This window comes from Microcaecilia unicolor, unplaced genomic scaffold (genome assembly GCF_901765095.1).
Source record: "Microcaecilia unicolor unplaced genomic scaffold, aMicUni1.1, whole genome shotgun sequence".
NCBI lineage: Eukaryota > Metazoa > Chordata > Amphibia > Gymnophiona > Siphonopidae > Microcaecilia > Microcaecilia unicolor.
Genome location: NW_021963096.1, coordinates 211,025 through 220,178, shown reverse-complemented (window position 1 = coordinate 220,178; position 9,154 = coordinate 211,025). Strand labels below are relative to the sequence as shown.

Genomic DNA, 9,154 nt, shown 5'->3' with positions numbered 1-9,154 from the left:
TTTTTACCTGATGTGTTGTCTTTTCCATTTTTAATTTTTAATTTTTTCTTAGTCATCTTCGCTGTCTTCGTTTGCAATTTTGCTTTTTTGCGAAGACTAGTTTCTTCTGTTTTTTGTGTTGGATATCAAATGTGCCAGATTCAGAGCTATCCGTGTCTTTGCTTTGTGCCTTCTCTGAACTGTGATGTTTTCTCAAGTGCCTCTGTGACTTTTTACCGTCTTTTCAAGTTTTGTTTCAATGGGACACCTGGATGCGTTTTGTCAGCTGTAATGATTTTGTTTCTTAATAATTCAGAGCCAATAAATATTGTCCAGTAAAACCGAACCATACTTTCTCTGATTCTAGACTTCATTTCTTGAGTTACGGATACACAACTTCTTTCGGTATTATGATCAAATATTGAATAATAAGCTTAACGTATGAGGGGTATTACTTTAGCAACACATATTAAATTGACATGCTAAGTAGATAATCTGCATGTGAACCTAACTTGAAGTATGAAGTTAACATTGTATTTTTGCAGGAGGTTTAATTTTCCCAGTTTGGTCAGGGTGCAAATGGTTTTGTAGGTCGAATGGTGGGGAATGAATCCTTCCCCATTAAGCCTTGGCCACAGAGCCATGAAGGGGGGTCACCTTGAGCTCACAGCCCAGATTGTCCACTTAGATATCAACCACACTGCAGTTATCTCAACTTTCTCAAGGTCACGGAAGAGAACTGAAGCGTCCTCGGATTGGGAGAGTCTCGGAAATCCAGGTAGTTGTCTTTCTGTGATCAGTGCACTGTGGGATCCTTTTACTAAGGTGCGCTGAAAAATGGCCTGCGCTGTTGTAGACGCATGTATTGGACACACGCAGGTCCATTTTTTCAGCGTTTTTTGGCCGAAAATGGACGTACGGCAAAATAAAAATTGGCACACGTCCCCTTTGGGCCTCAGACCTTACCGCCACCATTGACTAGTGGTAAGGTCTCATGCGTTAACCAGGCGGTAATGGTCTACGCGTGTAGAATGACAATCACCGCCCGGTTTCCGCCGTGCGCTAGAAAACAAAAATTATTTTCAGGTGCGCGTAGCAGACGCACGTAAAAATCGAAATTTCCGCCTGGGCCACGCGGCAGCCAGGCAATAACTCCGAATTGGAGCACGTTGTGTGTAGGGTACCTACACGGCTTAGTAAAAGGGCTCCTGTGTCTTTGTGTTCCTAGTGTTTAGAAAACACTGAATGGGCACATAGTGAGGTCATTCTGAAGCCATCTTGGAGAAGGTCTCGATATAACCTTTGCCCCTCATCTGTACTGTCTTTTTGTGTAGACACTAGATCAGCGTTCTTAAGTCAGCTTCGTTTTCAGAACATTCACAATAAAGAGGCATTGCCCAGCTGTTTGGGAGCTACATCTTACGAACTCCAAAGGGAAGCTCTCTTTGGCCTGATACAAGTATTGGATCCTTAGCAGTAGAATTGAGAGACTGAGACCATACTTCACATATCCTGGTGCAGGGGTGAGTTTCATTCCTGTCATGGTATGAGCCAAACTAACCCATTTGGAGACATGGCCCCTGAAAGAAACCGGATTAAGTACATAAGTATTGCCATACTGGGACAGACCGAAGGTCCATCGAGCCCAGCATCCTGTTTCCAACAGTGGCCAATCCAGGTCACAAGTACCTGGCAAGATCCCCAAAAGGTACAATACATTTTATGCTGCTTATCCTAGAAATAAGCAGTGGATTTTCCCCAAGTCCATTTTAATAATGGTCTATGGACTTTTCCTTTAGGAAGCCATCCAAACCTTTTTTAAACCCCGCTAAGCTAACTACTTTTACTACATTCTCTGGCAACGAATGCCAGAGCTTAATTACACGTTGAGTGAAGAAATATTTTCTCCGATTCATTTAAAATTTGCTACTTTGTAGCTTCATTTCGTGCCTCCTAGTCCTAGTATTTTTGGAAAGAGTAAACAAGCGATTCACGTCTACCTGTTCCACCATTCATTTTATAGTCCTCGATCATATCTTCCCTCAGCCATCTTTTCTGCAAGCTGAAGAACCCTAGCCGCTTTAGCCTTTCCTCATAGGAAAGTCATCCCATCCCCTTGAATACAACAAAAGCACTATACTTATTCATTCTGGATAAATGGAAAGGAAGCCCTGGAAACAGAGTTAAGAGGACAGATAGCAGCAGAATCAGATACTGGGCCAGCATGATCAGAAAAACAAAGTCACCAGACAACAAAGGTAGAAAAAAAATCATTTTATTTTAGTGTTTGGAATAGTCCACTTTGAGAATTTACATCTGCTATCTTATTTTGCAATGTATAGCAATTTGTTTCTAAGAATATTGCTGACAATTCCTGTCAGTGTGGCAAGTGGTGAGCGATCATTTTCACGACGATTGCTATTGAGAATGATATATGTGCCCAGTGAGCATGAAAGCACGAAAGCTAAGTGGTTGTAAACCCTCTATTTGTTGAGCAATCCCACAAAGATGCACTCCATCTATCAGCTCCTATTTCCTTTGCATCTTGTGCCACACGGGGGGGGGGGGGGGGGGGGCGCCAACTGATAGTCTGCAGGGGGTCACCAGAGACCTAGGCACAGCCCTGAATAGTCCAATTCATTAACAGGCTTCAAGTAGAAAGTGACACGGGGACAAAGTTTGTCCCTGTCCTCACGGGCTCTGTCCCTATCCCCGCCCCATCCTCATGGGATCTGTCCCCGTCCCCACCCAGTCCCCGTAGGATCTACTACTACTACTACTTAGCATTTCTATAGCGCTGCCAGGGTTACGCAGCGCTGTACAAGTTTAAACATGGGGAAGGACAGTCCCTGCTCAAAAGAGCTTACAATCTAAAGGATCTGTCCCCACCCCGTCCCAGGGGGGGGGGGGGGTCTGTCTCTCTCCCCATCCCCCAGTTACCGTGTGTCCCCATCCCCGTGTCATTCTGTAGCCAGCACTACACGTAATGCCAGTCTGAATTTCACTAACACAGATATCACAGAATAAAACATTCAAGCCATCCAGGGTCTGTAAGGAGAGAATGTGAAACACTTGTCAATCGTTAGGGGGGATTTTTCCTCAGGATTTTCTCAGGGTTCTGTGTCATTAAAGCCTCCTGATAACTCAAGAACAGTAATGAAAACATTTACAGGCCTGGAAGGTAATATTCAAGTGGAAACTCCTAAGGATGTTTATAGAAAAGAAAAATGTCAATTTTTGTCTTCAGATCATTTTTTTGGTTTTCCTGGCCAATTTTCACACATTATTTCTAGTTTCTCAAATCAATGCTAGGAATTATTAGGAAAGGAATGCAGACTAAGACCAAGAATATTATAAATGCCTTTGTATCGCTCCATGGTGCGACCTCACCTTGAGTATTGCATTCGATTCTGGTCACTGTAGTTCAAAAAAGATATAACAGAATTAGAAAAGGTTCAAAGAAGAGTGACCAAAATGCAGGGCCGTACCAACACGGTAAGCGAGGTAAGCACGGCAGGAGGGCGCCGTCCTCTGGGGGCGCCCCGCCGCGCCATGCTTACCTCGCCCTCCCGCATCCCAACTTCCGCCCTCTTCTCCCCCCCAAGATCCCTTTTAAATTTACCAGCGAAGACGCGCCACAGCGCCAGTGAAGGAGGTGGCGCTCCCGACGTCTCTACTAGTCTTCCCCCTTCGCTCAGAGTTCCGCCTTCTTCTGACGTCAAGGAAATGACATCAGAAGAAGGCGGGACATTGAGCGAAGGGGGAAGACTAGTAGAGACGTCGGGAGCGCCGCCTCCTTCACTGGCGCTGTGGCGCGCCTTCGCTGGTAAATTTAAAAGGGATTGGGGGGGGGGAGAGAGGGCGGGCAGTTGGGACATGGGAGCGGGAGGGCAGCGATCATTTTCACGGAGGGGAGGGGGGGCGCCAACTGTTCGTCTGCGGGGGGGGGGGGGCGCCAACTGATCTCCTGCAGGGGGGCGCCACAGACCCTGGCACGGCCTGCCAAATGATAGAGGGGATGGAACTCCTCCCATATGAGGAAAGGCTAAAGAGGTTAGGGCTCTTCAGCTTGGAAAAGAGACGGCTGAAGGGGGATATGATTGAGGTCTACAAATCCTGAATGGTGCCGAACAGGTAAAGTGAATCGATTTTTCACTCTTTCAAAAGTACAAAGACCAGGAGACACTCAATGAAATCACATGAATACTTTTAAAACACATAGGAGGAAATATTTTTTTCACTCAAAGAATAGTAAGCTCTGGAACTCACTGCCGGAGGACATGTTAACAGCAGTTAGCATATCTGGGTTTAAAAAAAGGTTTGGACAAGTTCCTGGAGGAAAAGTCCTTAGTCTGTTATTGAGATGGACATGGGGGAAGCCATGCTTGCTCCGGGATGGTAGCATGGAATGTTGCTACTCTTTGGGGTTCTACACGGAATGTTGCTACTCTTTGAGATTCTGCACGGAATCTTGTACTCTTTGGGATTCCGGAATCTTGTCACTCTTTGGGATTCTGGAATGTTGATACTAATGGGTTTCTGACAGGTACTTGTGACTACTACTACTACTTATCATTTCTATAGCACTACAAGGCATACGCAGTGCTTTACACCGTACACAAAAGGACAGTCCCTGCTTCAAAGAGCTTGCAATCTAGATAAGACAGGTAAACAGACAGAACAAATAAGGGTAAGGAATAAATAGGCGAGGTAAAAGGACAGGGCAAGTGAGTAGTGGTTAGGAGTCAAAAGCAGTGGTAAAGCGGTGGGCTTTAATTTTGGACTTGAAAATGGCCAAAGACGGGGCTAGATGTACAGGCTCAGGTGACCTGATTGGCTACCACTGGAAAACAGATACTGGGCTAGATGGACCATTGGTCTGACACAGTATGGCTATCTATGTTCTGATATAGAGTACGATCTCAGTCTTTCAGACTTACTTGCATTGTGTCAAAGAGCGCCTCCTTGTGGAACAACACATGCATGCAGAGGAGCCAATTCAAACAGCCCTTTTACCCATCTAAGTAAGTCTTGTGGTGCAACTTTGCTCATTGGATCAAGAACCAATTCACCAGTGCCAAAGCAGGGGCGTAGCAGATGGCCAATTTTGGGTGGGCCTAAGCCCAAGGTGGGGCGGCATGGAATTCAGCCCCATCTGGTTTGGTCCTCTCTCCACCCCTCCCTGCCCACAAACCCCAAATATTAAATACTTGAACTGGCAGGGATTCCAAACCCTGCCAGCTGAAGATTTCCTCTTCCTCCTCAAGCAGCCAGCACTCGTCCAAATGGCAGCCAGCAGCACTTGGCTCAAACTGATGCTGCTGCTGGCAGTCCATGCATGCTCAGTGCTTTTGCATGTGCGGAAACTGAGCATGTGCAGAAGGGCTGGTCTCAGCATCAGCTCAAGAAAAGAGCTGCTGGCTGACATTTGGAAGAGCGCTGGCTGCCCAAGGAAAGAAAATCTTCAGCTACCAAGGCTTGGAGATCCCCATCAGCCACAGCAAGAGTGTCACAATTGTGAGTCCAAAGTGGGTGGGCCCTGGCCCACCCAGGCCCACCTGTGGCTATGCCACTGGTGCAAGACAGGAAAGGAAAGACACAAACCATTGCGGTAAACCTGAAGTAGTGCAAAACTGATTTATTTCATGGAGTGTTACGTTAAAAAGCAGGAAACCACAGACCAGCGTGAAATCTCTTTTCTCTAGTGTTCTCCTGTACTTCAGCAGTTCTGTACCATGTAGTTTCCTTCCAATAGCAAAGATATTTTTGCGCTGACGCTACCCCACAAACCGAGATTTATGGACAACGACTCCAACGGGAAAGAACAATACAAGCTATCAGTTATCACTTGGATCGCTTTTTTGTTTCATTTGAACATTTGTATGATCTGCAAACGCTCCATCCATTTCAAGTCAGATGATTATGTTTTGCGGCTGATGTGGCAGGAAGGGGTCAAAACCCAAGGTCATAGCCTAGGCTGTAAATAAAAAAACCCCAGAAAGGCTTCTCGGTGGGGTGTTTCTGTCAATTCCGAAAGCGAAATCCTTTCTTATAGGCCACAAGCCCCAGAGCGGCTGCTGAGGTAAAGAAAACGGAAAACTCCAATAGCTTTAAGAGTCCCTGCACAGATGGTAAGTTCCTCTCCCAAAATGTTCTTGTAATCGGCAAGGCAGGGACATCCTAGAAAGAGGGGAAATTCACAGAATTAGCACTGGGAAGGCAACAGCGGCATCACCCACCCCAGCCTCCAATCCTACATCCCATTGTGCTAGTCAATTTTCAGCAAAGAACTCTTAAACTCTGGAATTCGTTGCCAGAGAATGTGGTAAAAGTGGTTAGCTTAGCGGAGTTTAAAAAAGGTATGGCCGGCTTCCTAAAGGAAAAGTCCATAGACCGTTATTAATGGACTTGGGGGGAAAATCCACTATTCTGGGATAAGCAGTATAAAATGTTTTGTACATTTTTGGGATCTTGCCAGGTATTTGTGACCTGGATTGGCCACTGTTGGAAACAGGACGCTGGGCTCGATGGACCTTTGGCCTGTCCCAGTATGGCAATACTTATGTACTTATGTACTAATATTCAGCCACGGCAGGCAATGTTTTTTTTTTAACACGCCAACTACCGCAGGCAAAAATAGCCTGTCCAACTATCTGGACAGTGACTGGTACTGAATAAATGAATAAGGTAGTCAGCACAGGAACTTATCTGGAGAGTGTCACTATTCAGTCCACGATCCGGATAATTTAAGACAGCTTTTTCCGCACTTATTCGGATAGTGGACTGACTATTGCCGTTATCCGGTTAAGTTTCAGGACCGTTTTGGTCCGTCCTGGCGCTATAAGGGCAATTCTATAAACATATGTCACAGCTAAAAAAATTGTTGCTGAAAAGAAAAAGACGCCTAAATGTTGACACGGTTTATAAAATATGCCTAGATCCCTTTCCTGTGACTATATTTAGTCACAGTCATTTATGCTAACTAAATGTAAATACCAACGCCTAAGTTTATTTCTTTATTTGTTACATTTGTATCCCACATTTCCCCACCTATCTGCAGGCTTAATGTGGCTTACATACTACCACGCTACAGTGTCTCTCTCCTGGTTCTCTCCCCAGTTGGCCCTATCCATGGTCAAGTTTTGAGTCACATTTATCTGTCCCTAGGACTTCCCAAACCTGTCCTGGGAACCCCCCAGCCAGTTGGGTTTTAAGGATATCCACAATGAATATATATAAAATAAATCTGAATATGCTAAGCCTCGGATAATGCAGTACGGACCTCCTGAAAACCAGACTGGCTATGCAGACCCCAGGATAGGTTCCGAAAGCCCCGATCTAAGCAGTTAATGTCAATGACCAGGCTTGGATACACAGTTGCACAGCTTGGTAGGTAGTGGGTGGAGACGCAGGGGCGTAGCTAGATCTCGCCGGGAGGGGGGGGGCCAGAGCCCGAGGTGGGGGGGCACTGTTTAGCCACCCCCCCCAACCGCCGCCGCCGCATTGGACTCACCTGCCGGCCTGCCGACGATCCCCTTGAACTCCCCCCGCCACCAACCCTCCCCCGCCGTCGCCGTCTGCCCCTCCGACGTATGATACCTTGTTTGCTGGCAGGGGTCCCCGAACCCCACCAGCCGAAGAGAGTCTTCTTCAGCGCCGGAGTAGCGCCTTCGTTCAACAAAGTTCCTGCCGCGATCATCTGTTTCCGACGCCTTACGTCCTGCACGGGGCTACATACACGGTGCAGGACGTAAGGCATCAGAAACAGCTGATCGCACCAGGAACTTCGTTGAACGAAGGCGCTACTCCGGCGCTGAAGAAGACTCTCTTCGGCTGCCGGGGTTCGGGGACCCCCGCCAGCAAACAAGGTATCTGATGCGGCGGCGGGGCGGGCGGCAACGGTGGGGGAGGGTTGATGGCGAGAGGGGGGTTCAAGGGGATCGTCGGTAGGAGGGCCAGGGCCAGGGCCAAATCTACAGGGGCCCAGGCCCCCTCAGGCCCCACGTAGCTACGCCACTAGTGGAGAGAGATTAGCTCCAGCCTCCAGCATTGTCCTCCAGAAAGCAGCACCTTTTCTCAGGACGCGGAGTTGGAGCTGCAGCGTAATTCAGATGCATTTGCTGCCTCAGCTAGAGAAGAGATGGTGGACCTGGGAATGGGTGAGCAAAATGTCACCCACAGGACCCCTACCCTACACGCCTACCCTCTAATTCTATAAAAGTCGCAAAAATGGCATAAGTAAATTTGGGCGCAAGCCCAATTTCTGCATGCAATTTAATCAAATAACGAGCTAATCAGAATCAATAATTGACTTTTTAACAAGCAATTATTGGCGCTAATTAGATTTAACTGGAACTTATGTGTATAAATTTAGGCGCAGTATCCGTGCCTAAATTTTACACGCAAGTAAAAAAAAGCGGCGCAGAAATGGGAGGGTCGTTGTTGGAACGGGGGCATTCCTATCATTTACGCGCATTGTTATATTATGGGGGGGGGGGGGGTAAGCTGTCGATTTAGGCTTGTACATTTGCACCGCTTTTCAGTTGGTGGAAATGGCTGCTCATAAAGGGGTCCTTTTTACTAAGGCGTGCTGAAAAATGGCCTGCGGTAGTGTAGGCTCGAGTTTTGGGCACGCACAGATCCATTTTTCAGCAGGCCTGCAAAAAAATGCCTTTTTAAAATTTTCGCCAAAAACGGACATGCGGCAAAATCAAAATTGGCACTCGTCCATTTTGGGTCCGAGACCTTACCGCCAGCCATTGACCTAGTGGTAAAGTCTCACGTGGTAACTAGGCGGTAATGACCTATGCGCGTCAAATGCCACTTGGCACGCCTCCAAAATGCGCATCCGAAAATAAAAATTATTTTTCTAACGCGCAAATTGGACACATGCCAAAAATGAAATTACCACAAGAGCCGCACAGTAGCCGGGCGGTAACTCCATTTTGGTGTGCATTGGGCGGTTAGACGCTTAAGTGCATAAGTACATAAGTATTGCCATACTGGGAAAGACCAAAGGTCCATCGAGCCCAGCATCCTGTTTCCAACAGTGGCCAATCCAGGTCACAAATACTCGGCAAGATCTCAAAAAAGTACAAAACATTTTATACTGCTTATCCCAGAAATAGTGGATTTTCCCCAAGTCCATTAAATAATGGTCTATGGACTTTTTCTT

At 46.8% G+C, this 9,154-nt stretch overlaps 1 protein-coding gene across 1 annotated transcript in view; it reads right to left on the bottom strand.

The window, feature by feature from the left end:
• Positions 1 to 5,836: 5,836 nt before the first annotated feature.
• LOC115458927 (amine oxidase [flavin-containing] A-like) overlaps positions 5,837 to 9,154 on the bottom strand; it is a 109,483-nt gene continuing 106,165 nt past the window's right edge. The window contains exon 15 of the mRNA XM_030188783.1: positions 5,837 to 6,159. Within this exon, the coding sequence (XP_030044643.1) occupies positions 6,004 to 6,159 (156 nt within the window). The 3' untranslated portion in view covers positions 5,837 to 6,003. The remainder of the gene's footprint in view (positions 6,160 to 9,154) is intronic.